The sequence below is a fragment of the Carya illinoinensis genome, chromosome 6 (assembly GCF_018687715.1).
Source record: "Carya illinoinensis cultivar Pawnee chromosome 6, C.illinoinensisPawnee_v1, whole genome shotgun sequence".
Taxonomy (NCBI): domain Eukaryota; kingdom Viridiplantae; phylum Streptophyta; class Magnoliopsida; order Fagales; family Juglandaceae; genus Carya; species Carya illinoinensis.
The window spans coordinates 22,787,501-22,804,248 of record NC_056757.1 but is presented as its reverse complement, the minus strand read 5'-3'; the positions used below and the strand labels follow the sequence as shown (position 1 = coordinate 22,804,248).

General features: G+C 36.9%; 1 protein-coding gene across 1 annotated transcript; it reads right to left on the bottom strand.

Annotated features, from left to right (window-relative positions):
• Positions 1-8,524: 8,524 nt before the first annotated feature.
• On the bottom strand, positions 8,525-11,217 carry LOC122312677. The gene is made up of 4 exons (XM_043127340.1): positions 10,584-11,217; positions 9,729-10,437; positions 9,510-9,632; positions 8,525-8,948 (listed from the first exon to the last, which is right to left on the bottom strand). The coding sequence occupies exons 1-4, from the start codon at positions 11,215-11,217 to the stop codon at positions 8,525-8,527; spliced, it is 1,890 nt and encodes a 629-aa protein (XP_042983274.1).
• Positions 11,218-16,748: the final 5,531 nt, after the last annotated feature.

Here is a 16,748-nt window from a genome sequence, read left to right as displayed (position 1 = left end):
CCTTTGCCTACTTTACCTCCTACGGATTCTTCTGGTCAATTACAACCTGAGCCTCATCAAATTCTTGAGAGAAGATTACAACAGCAGGGCAATCATGCTGTTACTAAAGTGTTGGTTCGTTGGGTGGGGGCTACTGATGAAGATGATTCTTGGGAAACTTTGTGGAAACTGCAACAGCTTTATCCTCATTTCGTAGGAACTATACTATGAGGGTGTGTTCTGGTTGAAGGCCTTGTGGGCAAGTCCCTTAAGGAGGGGAGAATGTAAGGGGTGTTCTAGTTGAAGGCTGAAGTAAAAATAACGAATTTAACGGCCAAGCATTAAACGGTGCGTATCGATTGTAAGGAGGAAGTAATTCGTGGCTTCAATACGGTGCGTACAGCATTAATAAAACAGTGCGTCGTGGGAAGGCATTAAGTCAAGGCTGAGTACATGTAAAGCGACGTCGTGTTCTTCTGCAGTTAGTAGTTAGTTGTTATTCTGTTAGAATGGAAATGGCAGTATAAAACACTACTTTGTTTTAGGGAATGGTTACGTGAATTCTTGTAATCGATTCAGAGAGAACTTGTGGAGCTTAGGGATTGCTCGAAAATCTCTCCAGGAGTTTAATTGATTCTTGGTTATCCATGTGTGGTTGTGAGTTGCGTGTATGAGTTGCTGTGAATTCGTATTCTGTTGTTCTTCTCATTACGAGCAGGAGGAAGGAACATAACACATATCGACTCTAGAGATTTTTTCGATAGCCAGTGGCAGGCGTGCCACACACTTTCAAATATATTATATATATTTATTTTAAATAATTTTATATTTATATTAAAAATTCTAGATAATTAAAATAAAAATACTATTCATTTAAAATTCAGCAGTTACATTCCGTGATGGAAGGAAGCAACACTTAAAAAATAGTGGATAAGGGTCTTAACCTATCTATATATGTAAATACCTGTGATTCTCCATCAATCAATATTCATGATCGTAAATAAAGATAGGCTGAAAACCACTACCCAATACTCTCCATATAAAAATCTGTTAGGATTCACAATTCAGAAACAATTGATTCCTGCAAATACTTAATCAACGATGGCCAGAGGTTAGTGTTCTAATGATTATTTTATTATTAGATATTCTCCAAAATCTTACAATAGTGGTATCAGAGCCAGGTCTTGTGCCACGTTGTTTAGTATGGATTTCGATTGTTACACAAATTGTTGATTGGTAGAATACATGTATGGATATTTGGATTATTCTGATATGTGCGTTATGGTTAGAGTTCATTTATGTTTGGGGCATATGCAGAAGAACACATATCAAAATACATATTAGAGTTCATCTTCGTTTTTGAGTCGTTGACCCAAAGATTTTTTATTCATCAAGGTTTATTTCGATTTGTGTTTTTACTCATTCCTTTTGATTTGAAATGTTTCGATTTTATAAATCAAAAATTTTTGTGAATTTTTTATACTTAACATCGTTGACCCAAAGATTTTTTATTCATCAAGGTTTATTTCGATTTGTGTTTTTACTCATTCCTTTTGATTTGAAATGTTTCGATTTTATAAATCAAAACTTTTTGTGAATTTTTTATACTTAACAGTGGATTTATGTTTTGGGTCTTACGTTCAAACTTTATAAACTTGGTTTAGGTACAAAATTTGATCTATTATTTTTTGTACCCATATATTTTTTAAAGTCATCATTTGTGGTGATCTGATATCTTCACGAAGAAAATAAAACAATTTTCTCATTTCGACCCAGATTAGGATTAGGGTCTGAATTGCAGACCTGACTAAAGGTTAGGGATGAATTTTCACTCTTGTTGCAAAGCCCAGTTGTGACGCCCCCAAATTCCGTTTGGGATCGAACGGACATTTGAAGCGTCGAGACATGCAACACAAGGTTACCTGCCCCCGTTCATGACATGTAAGATGCAATATTCCTAACATGCATCTAACATTATGCAATATTCGCAGCGAAAATTTTTTCCTTTAGCAATACTATGCACCAAACTGAAAATATCCCTAATACTTAAAACATACTTCATATATAAAGATCCATTGAATAACTAAGATCACAGCACTAGTCCAAAATAGTTATGATCCAAAAGTACTGGAGATGCAACTCCATCGTACAAGTAGTAATTTAACTACTATATTAACATTAACGATGCACCGTCGTTCATTCGATTGTGTCTAGTTGGTCAGCTCATGATCCTCCTTCAGGTCCTATAACAAGATCTACCATTTGGGAGAATGGTAGTTGGGACTACCACAGTGAGATTTGATTACAAATCTCAGTAAGTTAACAAAACAAACTTCCACACAGGCTAATGATGCATGGATGACAGTAAAAGCATGAATGCATAATCAAATTCATAAGTAATTGAAGCATATCTTGACGTACAATATAGCATAATTGACATAACTTAAATTGAAACGTGAACTGAACTTGACTTAACATGAACTTGATCTGAAACTTGACTTAACATGAAAAATACATACTCCACAGTTGTTGTGGCCCCATGTATTTTACGTGTTACAATACAGTTAAATACATACTCCACAGTTGTTGTGGCCCCATGTATTCTATGTATCACAATTGCTGTGTCTCACGTAGTGTATGCGTCACAATTGCTGTGTGATGCCCCCTAATCCCCACGCACGGACACGGGGAAATTGAGACGTCCGGATGGTGACAACCCGGGTCACCACCCTATCGATGAGTGTCAAGTGTGTGTGCGAAAGCAACAAATGTGCACGAAGGAACACGTAGCGGATAACGAAAGTCATATAACTAAGTACCAAAATTTTCTTAATATAATACAAGCTGTTTAAAACATACATAAATAAAATATTACAAAACACGAATATAGTTTTAAACCAAACTATAAAGCATAACATCAGCAACCCGGCGGAGCCGCATCCTCGGGCTCAGCCTCCTCCTCCTCATTCTCGAATCCTGCACCAAAATCTACGGAATAAAAAATGGTACCGCAGGTAAGTAAAACCCAAACACCACCAGATAAAAACACATAGAACTCAAACAACATGCATGAAGTGATGCCAATGCGCAAAACCCATAAAACATAATTTTCCACACACGCCAAAAAAACTCATTTGGCCCAAAAACAAACCTTTCCAAATATCACGCCAAAAGTCACATTTGGCCTCTATTCATCTCAAACCATAATCCATTTTAACCCGTATGCACCATGACCTCCCTTAGGGGTCATCCGCGCACCCTGGCTCCAGTGCCACACCGAAGAGTACCACCACGCATGTGATACCTAACGAGCGAATGCCCAGTTCCACGCCCCGCGTGTTCATAGCCAAACATCCTCTAGCCCTCGCCAGCGAAGGGCCACGGAGTCGGTGCGTAGAGCGATGCCCAGTTCCGGGCCCGGCGCGTTCGTAGCCAAGCACCCCCTAGCCCTCACTCCCGTCGTCGCCCAGCGACAACCCAGGGGACATCACTCAGTTTATTCCGCTCCCGAGTGACCAGAGGAGCTCCACCGAGATAATACCCCATCCCGGCTTGGGGACGTGATACACACGCACCCGTAAGTCCACTTACGCCAATAAACAGACTTTTCACAATTAAAGAAAAACACACGTGCATGCACCATGTAAATGCTATATCAATGCACAAAAATAATCAACCAACATAATTCAATAAAACAAGTAACTCCGTACTCCATCCATCCGACCCCCGACCTCCTCAGACTCAGTCCGGAATCAACCAACCAGCAGATAAAATTATTGAATGAGCAATATATTTTTAAATCTGAAAATAGGGTTTGGAAAATACTTACAGCGCTTTATGGTATTTTTAGAAAGCTTGCGGCGTTGCAAATGGCGGAGAAAAAGCAACGTAACAGTGAAAATTCACTGTGGCCGTGGGTTGTAAAATTCTCACTTTTGAACGGGGAAAAAACAGGGCTTGGGATTGATAGAGAATGGTCTAAGGATGATTATGAAGCTATTGGAAGTGGTGGTTGGCCGTGGGTGGCGGCGGAAATGGAGGTTGATGGCCGGATTTCCCAAAATGGAAAGCTAGCCCGTGGGAGCTGTTCCGGTGACTATTGGAGGCCAAAAATGGGTGGGTTAGGACTGCAAGGGACCGGTGATGAAGTGGTGAAGAAATGGTGGCCGGAGGTGGAGCGACGGCTGTGGATCGGGGCAAAAACCGTGGGGGCTTTGATGCTGTTTTCCTGCCAAACGGCTGGCCGGATGGGGCTGAGGTTTGGTGGGGAGGTGTGCCGGAGGGAGGGGGTTCGACCGATGGGGGCGGTGTGCCGCACGGCGGCTGGACGGCGGTGGGTCGAGGGGTTGGGCTGCAACGGCATGGGAGAGGAGAGAGAGAGAGAGAGAGAGAGAGAGAGAGAGAGAGAGAGAGAGAGAGAGAGAGAGAGAGAGAGAGAGAGAGAGAGAGAGAGAGTCGACGCGGGGAGGAAGGAAGAAGAAGGAAAAGAAAAGAAAGAAAAGAAAAAAAAAAAAAAGAAAAAAAAAAAGAGAAAAAGTGAAAAAAAGAAAAAGGAAAAAAAGATGTAAGAAAGAAATGAGGTCCAATCCTCACTCCGGGAAAACAAAACAAAACCACCGAAACGAGATTAAAAACCGCAAAACGACCAAAAGAAATAAAACACAACATCAAATAAAATAAAAACCAATTTTAAAATACAATAAATTAAAATAAATAAACTAATATATTAATTAAAATAAAAACAACCCTTCAGCGAAAATACACGCGAAAGCGGGTCATCACATGCTGTGACCCCATACTTCGTGTACCACAGTTGTTGTGGACCCCATGAAATTGAATGTAACTCAAGATGAAACATGACTGGAATACGAAAGGACTGAAACCCTAACGTAACATAATGTGACTTGAACATAACTTGAAGGACATGACCAACTTGAGATAGAAACATTTCGTAACATGACATATAATAGACAACATATTTAATATGACATATTTGCAACAGTGAATATTATATGACTTGACATACATGTAATAGATGGCATACTTAACATGACGTACTTGTAATGTATAGCAATACATGACAGAATATATTATGTAACAGTTTCATATACATGATAGAATATATTATGTAACAGATAAAAACTGATGACAGAATAAATTCTATATAACAGAAAATTATGTTATAACTTGGCATGGCATGACATATATGATAACACACATATATATACACTGTAGTTCCTTTACTTAACACACATACATAGTAGACTGCTAGTAAGTTAAAAGCTAACTTACCTCGATCTCTGCGTTTCTTATAAAACCTTAAGCGCGATCATGAGGAACTGTAATTAGTGATTCTAAAAGTTGGTATTAAATCACTAATAAATTAAAATATGAAAAATACTAACTTAAAGAGTAAAATGTAGGAAAATGATCGTTTTACCCATAACTTAGGGTTTTTGCATACTAACTTCAAAAGTCACCAAAATTTACATACCTCATGTAAATTTTATCCTCAATTCAAATATCAATTTAGAAAAATTTAAAACTAATCACAACTATTAAAAATTCATAGGGCCGAAATTCTCATATGCTATTTCCATTGATTTTTGTTTCTAACTTGTTTTGATCAACCTTTTGATCTATGACTTATAAATACGTGGTCTTCAAACCAAACCATCACATGGTTTAAAAAGATGTCTAAAACATATATAAGCTTCTAATTCAAGATCACATGGTTAGAAATTAACCAAAACATAAATTTAGCCAAGAACATCCACACTTTGGCTTATCTGAATATCTCTTTGCATAAAATTTCATATCTTTGAAACTAACATCAAATATCTTCAAAATAATAATATAACATGTATATAAGATGCTTAGGATCCTCCAATAAAATTATTAAAGTCATTGGAATAGGTTTAGACCACCAAAGAGTTAAACTTTCTCAAAACAGAAACTGTTTTTCCTCTTCCAGTTTCTAAATCTAAGAAAATCTTTCATCAAAACCTTTAATCATGCAAAAATCCTCAACCAATAGTCATATATACATGTTAACAATACTCCATAAAAATTTCGGACCAATATCTATCCATTAGCTTGGTCAAAAACTCCAAACTATAACATATTCTCCAGTTTATCTCCCAGAATGACCTTTCTATAGTTTACATAATATTTGACTGACAAAATGATCTTCAAATGGGAGAAATAAGATATCCATGTAAACTAGACTCAAAAAGGAACAACTTATATGAAGGAGAATTTATGATAAAACACTTACAAAAGTTTCGAAATGGGCGTGCAAAAGAACTCCTAAAAGCTGTCCGAGAGAAAGTGTTTGATATTCTTTTAAAGGAACGTGTAAATGAAGATAAGTTCATGGGTGATGGCTGGAGATACTTATGGACGAGATAAGGAAGATGATAAGGCTGGAGTGGAGAGTTAAGTGTAGGTTTTTCTACCCAAAATATCTATAAAAGATCATTTCAAGATATTTCTATCCAATAATATCTACAAAAATCAACTTAAGATATTTTTATCTAATAATATCTATAAAAATCAAATCAAGATATTTTTACCCAATAATATTCACGAAAATTACCTCAAGATATTTTTTTTTTTTTTTTATCCAATAATATCCACAAAATCAGCTTAGGCTATTTTCCAAAAGTGGAGAGTATACTTGGAAGAGTAAGGTGGTTAAATCTTTCCATGTGTCCTATTAAAACTTTCTAACTATCTCCAATAATCAAAAACATACTTCTGATACCACAATGAGTAATAACATCAACTATAAGATTAATAGATTAGTGAAAACTTATCGGGTCTTCATGAGATTCCTAAAGCCAATAGAAATTTCACCGTTAAATTTCTAGCGGGCTGTTACAACCCCCCAAAAAAAAAAATTTCGTCCTCGAAATCGACATAAGTAACAATTCAAGAGTTAAGGAAATACATATATTTTATTGATATCCGAACAAAGAAGTACAACATCTGATATTGTCAGTCCCGTGCAAGTGAACCACAAAGTATCAATTAAGCAAAAGCCCAACATAACTCTACAAAATTGAATTTAGATATCAAATAACTGGGGGTACTTGGCTCGCATATCAATTTCCTTCTCCCAAGTCGCCTCTTGAATATTATGATTTTGCCAAAGTACTTTGACCAATGGGATCTTACGGTTCCGCAACTCTTTCTCTTTCCAGTCAAGAATTTGCATTGGCTTCACTTCATAGGTCAAGTTGGATTGTAAAGGTATGCTATCGGGATCCACTATCATTGGTGTCTGATTCCCAAAACTCTTCTTCAACGAAGACATGTGGAAAACATTATGAATTCCATGGAACTCAGTTGGCAATTCCAAACGATATGCAACTACTCCAACTTTCTCCACTATCTCATAGGGTCCCACATATCTCGGACTTAACTTGTTTTTCACTCCGAGACGACTTACTCCTCTCATAGGAGATACCTTCACATAGACCCAATCTCCAACTTTAAAATCTATGCTCCTCCTTCAATTATCAGCGTAACTCTTCTGTCGACTCTATGCTATTTTCATCCTTTCTTTAATCAAGTGTACTTGGTCCTTTATCTCTTGTAAGACTTCTGGTCCAACTACTTTGCTTTCCCCTACTTCATTCCAATACAGAGGTGATCTACACTTTCTACCATACAAGGCTTCATATGGTGCCATTTGAATAGTGGCCTGGAAACTATTGTTATAAGCAAATTCTACCAAAGGTAATTGTTTCTCCCAACTCCCTTCGTAATCCAAAACACAGGCTCTTAGCATATCTTCCAAAGTTTGAATTGTCCTTTCTGTCTGTCCATCTGTTTGTGGGTGATATGCACTACTAAACCTCAGACTAGAGCCCATCGATTCTTGTAAACTTTTCCAGAAGCGTGACGTAAAACGAGGGTCTCTATCTGATACGATCGTCTTAGGCACTCCATGCAATCTGACAATCTCTGCTATGTAAATTCTCGTCAATCTTTCTAGAGAATCTGTATTCTTGATGGGTATGAAGTGAGCACTTTTTGTCAAACGATCAACTATTACCCAGATAGTATTATTTTCGGCTGAGGTCCTTGGAAAGCCTACTATAAAATCCATGGAAATATCCTCCCATTTCCATTCTGGGATTGGCAATGACTGCAATTTACCGGCTAATTTTTGGTGCTCTGCTTTTACTAATCTACAGATAGAACACTTGTTCACAAACTCTGCTATGTCCTTCTTCATTCCTTCCCACCAAAAAGACTGTTTCAAATCCTGATACATTTTTGTACTACCAGGATGAGTAGTGTAAGGTGTGTTATGAGCTTCCTTTCGTACTTTTTCCTTTAACTCTTCATCTGCTGGAATGACTCTTCGGTCCTTGTAATACAGAGTCTCATCCTTTCTGAGGCTAAAGTCCACTGGTCCTTTTGACTTTTCTATCTTTTTTATAACTTCCGCAAGTTTACTGTCCTTCTTTTGACGGTCTTTCAGTCCTTCACAGTCCAATGGAATGAATTCTTGGATTGTAGTCAACATGGTTTCCTAACTACGGTCTCTAATCAACAGTTTTCTCATACTACATAAGAGGGAATTTACTTCTGATGAAGGAACTGATGAAGCTTCTTGTCTGCTCTTGCGGCTTAAAGCATCAGCTACCACGTTGGCCTTTCCAGGACGATACTTGATATCACATTGATAGTCGCTAATTAATTCCAGCCATCTTCTTTGCCTCATATTAAGATTCTTCTGCTCAAATAGGTACTTTAGGTTTTTGTGATCCGTGAAGACTTCATACTTCTTGCCATACAAATAATGTCTCCAAATCTTAAGAGCACAAACAACTGCAGCTAATTCCAAATCATGAGTAGGATAATTCTGCTCGTGATCCTTCAGTTGTCGTGAAGTATAAGCAACAACTTTCCCTTCTTGCATTAGCACACATCTGAGTCCTGCCTTAGATGCATCACTAAATTCCACAAAAGGTTTAAGAGGTTCCAGCAATGTAAGTACCAGTGCGGTTGTGAGTCTTTTCTTCAACTCAAGAAAACTTGTTTCACAATTGTCATTCCAAGTAAATTTCACATTTTTCTTAGTCAAGGCGGTGAGTGGTCCAGACAATCGGGAGAATCCTTCCACAAATCTCCTATAGTAACCAGCAAGTCCTAAGAAACTTCGGATCTCATGCACACTGGTCGGTCTCTGCCAGTTCGTTACGGCTTCAATCTTGCTCGGGTCTACTGCTACTCCTCTACTAGAGATCACATGACCTAGAAATTTTACTTCTTCCAGCCAGAACTCTCACTTACTAAGTTTGGCATAAAGTTTCTAATCCTCAAGTATAGATAAAGCCATACTTAGATGATTTCTGTGTTCTTCCTTGCTCTTAGAGTAGATTAAGATATCATCGATAAATACGACAACAAAATTATCCAAATAAGGTCTGAATATTTTGTTCATCATATCCATGAATGCAGCTGAAGCATTGGTTAACCCAAAAGGCATCACCAAAAACTCGAAGTGGCCATACCTTGTCCTAAAGGCAGTTTTCAGCACATCCTGATCCTTGACTTTTAACTGATGATACCTGGATCTCAGGTCAATCTTTGAAAATACTGCTGCTCCTTGTAATTGATCCAACAAATCATCGATTCTGGGTAATGGGTATCTATTCTTAATCGTCACCTTATTCAACTCTCTATAGTCTATAAACATCCTCATAGATCCATCTTTTTTCTTCATGAATAACACAGGTGCTCCCCACGGCGAAGAACTGGGGCGAATAAAACCCTTCTCCAAAAGTTCCTCCAATTGTAGCTTGAGCTCCTTCAATTCGGTAGGGGCCATATGATATGGCGCCTTGTGAGTCGGAGTTGTTGCCGGCTCCAACTCTATTTGGAATTCTACTTCTCTATCCGGTGGTAAACCAGGTAACTCATCAACAAAAACTTCAGGAAAGTCTTCAACCACAGGTATCCCTTGGATTCCTATAGTTTTGGTTGTCTCCTCTACAGTTATCAATAAAAACGCTGAGGCTCCATCATCGATACACTTCCTAGCTTGCAACGCCGAGATCAAAGGTGGGGTGGCCTTAACTGATGTTCCTGCGTAACTCATCCTGTCTTCAGTTGGAGGTTCAAACACAACCTCTCGTTTCTGACAGTCTATCTTAGCGTAGTGCTTGAAAAGCCAGTCCATCCCCAAAATCAGGTTGAATTCCATCTGACCGAATACTAACAAGTTAGCCTTCAGTGTCCTTCCTTCTAACTCTAACGGACAATCCTTAACTAAACAGGTACAAGATACTGTATTCCCGTCGGGAATTAATACTACAATCCGTCGTGGTAAAAGCTCAGTCTGTAAACTACAAATTCGTGCAAACGCTGCAGACACAAAGGACTGCAACGCACCTGAATCGAATAGTGCACAAGCCGAAAACCTAAACAAATTAACCCTTCCTAAAAAAAAATATACACCAATATTAATACTAATTCTAACGTGTTCATAATACCTGCAACATCATAACTACTAAAAGGAAAGGGAAAAAAAATACCAGTCATGACGCCAGCTTCATCAGTTTCAGGTGTGTCAACATCAAAATCACCTGGTGTTACTGCATACACGCGTGCCGGGATGTGGGGCCTTGGCTTGCGATCACCAGCTCCACTGCCTTGCATGGTGTTGGGACAATCTCTAATCATATGTTCAGGTTTCCCGCATCGATAACAGACTCCATATCCCTTATGACATTTTCCAGGATGACGCTTACTACACTTAGAGCATGGTGAATAAAAGGACGGCTTCTGTCCTCCTGTCATTATTCCCTTACCTTTCTCTGGACTAGAAAAAGACCTCCTTTTCTCAGCACTACTACTGGCAGCAAATGGCATGGCCCTCTTTCGATCGGTAAGATTCTGGATTGCCAATTCCTTCTGCTCAGCCTCTGCTATCGCCACTACATTTACCAACTCTTGGTAATTCTCTATTCTGAGGCAAGCTACTTGACTTTGGATTCTTGGCAGAAGTCCTGCTTGAAACTTTTGTGCTTGCATCTTTTGAGTTGAAATCAAGTGGGGTGCAAACCTTCCTAATGCCATGAACTTAGCGGCATACTGCTCCACAGTCAAACTACCTTGTGTTAAGGACGCGAACTCCTGGGCCTTCTGTTGTTTGACAGAGTCTGGAAAGAATCTGTTGTCAAACTCTTCCTTGAACCTCTCCCATGACAATGCAACCATACTTCCTAGTTCCCTAACTAGAAGCTGCCTACGTGTATCCCACCATATTCTAGCTTCTCCTTGGAATAGGTATCCAGTATACAGAACTTTTTGGTCCTCAAGACATCCAAAAATCTCGTACGTTTTCTCGCGATCTATAATCCATTTCTCGGCTCTCAGTGGCCCTTCATTACCAAAAAAATTCGGGTACTGTAAATCAAAAACTTATCATATGGACAACCCCTAACTTCGGGCCTAGGTACGTGCACTTGTTGCTATTGCTGATGTCTAACAACTCAGTCAGCATACGCACAGCTTCAACTAATCCTCCATCCATCGAGGAATTATGATTATCCTAACTGAAGTCTTCCTCGGGATTTTGAGGTATTCTACCGCGAGTCATTTTTGTCCCTTCCTGAAACACACGAGTATACGTATTACAACCACATACTACCTTTCATACTTTTAAGAAATCCAACCCTAATGTTTTGTGCATTTCCTAAGGGCATGGGGATTTGCTACCCAGAGACGTATTGCTCTGATACCACCCTGTGATGCCCCCAAATTTCGTTTGGGATCAAATGGACATTTGACACGTCGAGACATGCAACACAAGGTTACCTGCCCCCGTTCATGACATATAAGATGCAATATTCCTAACATGCATCTAACATTATGCAATATTCGCAGCAGATAATTTTTTTTTTCCTTTAGCAATACTATGCACCAAACTGAAAATATCTCTAATACTTAAAACATACTTCATATATAAAGATCTATTGAATAACTAAGATCACAGCACTAGTCCAAAATAGTTATGATCCAAAAGTACTGGAGATGCAACTCCATTGTACAAGTAGTAATTTAACTACTATATTAACATTAACGACGCACCGTCGTTCATTCGACTGTGTCTAGTTGGTCAGCTCCTGATCCTCCTTCAGGTCCTATAACAAGATCTACCATTTGGGAGAATGGTAGTTGGGACTACCACAGTGAGATTTGATTACAAATCTCAGTAAGTTAACAAAACAAACTTCCACACAGGCTAATGATGCATGGATGACAGTAAAAGCATGAATGCATAATCAAATTCATAAGTAATTGAAGCATATCTTGACGTACAATATAGCATAATTGACATAACTTAAATTGAAACGTGAACTGAACTTGACTTGACATGAACTTGATCTGAAACTTGACTTAACATGAAAAATACATACTCCACAGTTGTTGTGGCCCCATGTATTCTACATGTCACAATTGCTGTGTCTCACGTAGTGTATGCGTCACAATTGCTGTGACCCCATACTTCGTGTACCACAGTTGTTGTGGACCCCACGAAACTGAATGTAATTCAAGATGAAACATGACTGGAATATGAAAGGACTGAAGCCCTAACGTAACATAATGTGACTTGAACATAACTTGAAAGACATGACCAACTTGAGATAGAAATATTTCGTAACATGACATATAATAGACAACATATTTAATATGACATACTTGCAACAGTGAATATTACATCACTTTATATACATGTAATAGATGGCATACTTAACATGACGTACTTGTAATGTATAGCAATACAATACAGAATATATTATGTAACAGTTTCATATACATGACAGAATATATTATGCAACAGTTTCATATACATGACAGAATATATTATGTAACAGATAAAAACCGATGACAGAATAAATTCTATATAATAGAAAATTATGTTATAACTTGGCATGGCATGACATATATGATAACACACATATATATACACTGTAGTTCCTTTACTTAACACACATACATAGTAGACTGCTAGTAAGTTAAAAGCTAACTTACCTCGATCTTCGCGTTTCTTATAACACCTTAAGCGCGATCACGAGGAACTGTAGTTAGTGATTCTAAAAGTTAGTACTAAATCACTAATAAATTAAAATATGAAAAATACTAACTTAAAGAGTAAAATTTCCATTTTACTCTCTGCATGTAGGAAAATGACCGTTTTACCCATAACTTAAGGTTTTTGCATACTAACTCCAAAAGTCACCAAAATTTACATACCTCATGTAAATTTTATCCTCAATTCAAATATCAATTTAGAAAAATTTAAAACTAATCACAACTATTAAAACTCCATAGGGCCGAAATTCTCATATGCTATTTCTATTGATTTTTGTTTCTAACTTGTTTTAATCAACCTTTTGATCTATGACATATAAATATGTGATCTTCAAACCAAACCATCACATGGTTTAAAAAGATGTCCTAAAACATATATAAGCTTCTAATTCAAGATCACATGGTTAGAAATTAATCAAAACATAAATTTAGCCAAGAACATCCACACTTTGGCTTATCTGAATATCTCTTTGCATAAAATTTCATATCTTTGAAACTAACATCAAATATCTTCAAAATAATAATATAACATGTATATAAGATGCTTAGGATCCTCCAATAAAATTATCAAAGTCATTGGAATAGGTTTAGACCACCAAAGAGTTAAATTTTCTCAAAACAGAAACTGTTTTTCCTCTTCCAGTTTCTAAATCTAAGAAAATCTTTCATCAAAACCTTTAATCATGCAAAACTCCTTAACCAATAGTTATATATACATGTTAACAATACTCCATAAAAATTTCGGACCAATATCTATCCATTAGCTTGATCAAAAACTCCAAACTATAACATATTCTCCAATTTATCTCCCAGAATGACCTTTCTATAGTTTACATAATATTTGACTAAAAAATGATTTTCAAATGGGACAAATAAGATATCCATGTAAACTAGACTAAAAAATGAACAACTTATATGAGGGAGACTTTATGATAAAACACTTATAAAAGCTTCGAAATGGGCGTGCAAAAAAACTCCTAAAAGCTGTCCGAGAGAAAGTGTTTGATATTCTTTTAAAGGAACTTGTAAATGAAGATAAGTTCGTAGGTGATAGTTGGAGATACTTATGGACGAGATAAGGAAGATGATAAGGCTGGAGTTGAGAGTTGAGTGTAAGTTTTTCCTACCCAAAATATCTATAAAAGATCATCTCAAGATATTTCTATCCAATAATATATACAAAAATCAACTTAAGATATTTTTATCTAATAATATCTATAAAAATCAAATCAAGATATTTTTACCCAATAATATTCACGAAAATTACCTCACGATATTTCTTTTTTTTTTTATCCAATAATATCCACAAAATCAGCTTAGGCTATTTTCCAAAAGTGGAGAGTATACTTGGAAGAGTAAGGTGGCTAAAATCTTTCCATGTGTCCTATTAAAACTTTCTAACTATCTCCAATAATCAAAAACATACTTCTGATACCACAGTGAGTAATAACATCAACTATACGATTAATAGATTAGTGAAAACTTATCGGGTCTTCACGAGATTCCTAAAGCCAATAGAAATTTCACCGTTAAATTTCTAGCGGGCTGTCACACCAGTTGCGTCTCATGCGCATGTAATGTGCAGTGGCTTTTATCTGAAAAGACATGAATTAATTGAATCCTTAAGCCAAATGACACGTATGGAAACTTGACCACGGGATGGTTGAGTCTCAGTTGGTGAAAAAGTGATTTTATTTTATTTTTAATTGTTTGTATAAAATAATAAAACATTTAGTGAAAAGGAAAATGCATAAAAATTCATATTTAATTGTATTAAAATATATATATATATATATATAAGTTTGTCTAACCATTAGGTCAGCAAAATTATAGTTATTAATTTGTTTGGTTACTTTACACAAATCAAAGACTCATAATTAGATTTGTGTACAAAAACTAGTTATATATATTTTGAATCATCTTGATGTTTGATTATTAGTTGATGTAATAGCATCATGATTAAGTATGTTATAGTGAATAATGCCATATTAGAGTATAAATATTATTGTGTTTTGAGAATGGCCACAGCATCTTAACACATAATAATATTTTAATATATTTATTTGTATGATTTTATAATGGCATTTTATATTGCAATTAAATCATTATGGTAATTACTTGGCCCTACAGGGAGGTAATTATTATGAAAAAATGATGATTTAATTGAAATAAGATAGTGAAAACGATATTAGGGAAATGAGATTTCCTATACCCATAGGTGCGGGATCTCTTTTTTCTAAGTATTTGTAAAACACTAGTCTTATTATAAAGAAAAATATAAGAAAATCTCATGCATATTGCAATATGTACCCACACGGAGATTTAGATTCGTTTTTTGAATTAGACATTGGTCAATTCAAACTATAGTTATTGTTTGATTCAAAGCATTGATATATGTTATTGGTTATGCTATTACAGCTACTATGTATTCTTTTTAAATAGTGAATCTTCTAATATTCCAATTCTAAATGGGGATAATTTTTCAGACTGGAAAGAAAATGTTCTTTTAACATTAGGGTGCATGGATTTGGACTTGGCACTCCGTGTAGATGAACCACCTATACCCATTGAATCAGGTTCATTGATAGATAAAAATATCTATGAAATGTGGGAGCGGTCTAACCGATTAAGTCTAAGGTTCATCAAGTCACATGTAAGTAAGAGCATTAGAGGTTCAATCCCAGAGTGTAATAAAGACAAAGACTGCATAAAGACTATTGAAGAGCAATTTGTTAGTTCTGATAAGGCATTGGCTAGCACCCTAATGAACAAATTATCAGTTATGAAACATGGCAAATCCAAAAGTGTGCGTGAGCACATAATGGAAATGAGGGATATTGCAGCCCAACTAAAGTCTTTAAAGATTGAGATTTCAGAGTCATTTCTTGTCCATTTCATACTGAACTCTCTTCCTACAGAATATGGACCATTTAAGATTTCCTACAACACACATAAGGAAAAATGGTCCATTAATGAACTTTTAACCATGTGTGTACAAGAAGAAGAGAGATTGAAACATGAAAATATTGAGAGTGCTCAATTTGTTACTCAAAGGAATGGACAATGGAAGAAAGGCAAAAGTGTCGGTATTAATAAGTGGAAGAAGGATAGGAAAGCGACATTGAAACACTATAAAGCCAATGATACATGCTTCCTCTGCAAGAAAAAAGGGCACAAAAAGAAAGATTGCATGAAGTATAAATCATGGCTTGAGAACAAAGGTAATCTCAATTATCTTGTGTGCTATGAGTCCAATTTTGTAGACTCTCATCATAATACATGGTGGATTGATTTCCAAAAATTTCGTATTGCAAATTTTACAAGTTCGCTCGAGCGGAAGCTTTTGGCCGCTTGAGCGAATTCAGGCAGATTCAAACGCTCGACTGCCGCTAGACAGGGAGCTCGAGCGGGTTGCTGAAAAACAAAGATAGCTCGAGTGGAGACATTGGCCGCTCGAGCAAAATCAGGCAGAGTCGAATCCTCGATGTGCGCTTGATAGGACGCTCGAGCGAAATCAGGCAGAGTCAAACGCTCGACGTGCGCTTGACACCCCGCTCGAGCAAACATCGTATTTTGATAGATCTAGGGTCTTTCGCCGTCAGACGATATAAAAGGGATTTTTCACTCTATGGCCGGACTTTTTGACTGGAGAA

Coding starts and splice junctions, on each gene's coding strand:
- LOC122312677 (XM_043127340.1), bottom strand. CDS start 11,217: ATGGTTGCATTGTCATGGGAGAGGTTCAAGGAAGAGTTTGACAACAGA. Junction 9,633..9,728: donor TCGCCGTGGGGAGCACCTGT/GTTATTCATGAA, acceptor CCCATTACCCAG/AATCGATGATTTGTTGGATC. Junction 8,949..9,509: donor AAAACTGCCTTTAGGACAAG/GTATGGCCACTT, acceptor TGTGGAATTTAG/TGATGCATCTAAGGCAGGAC.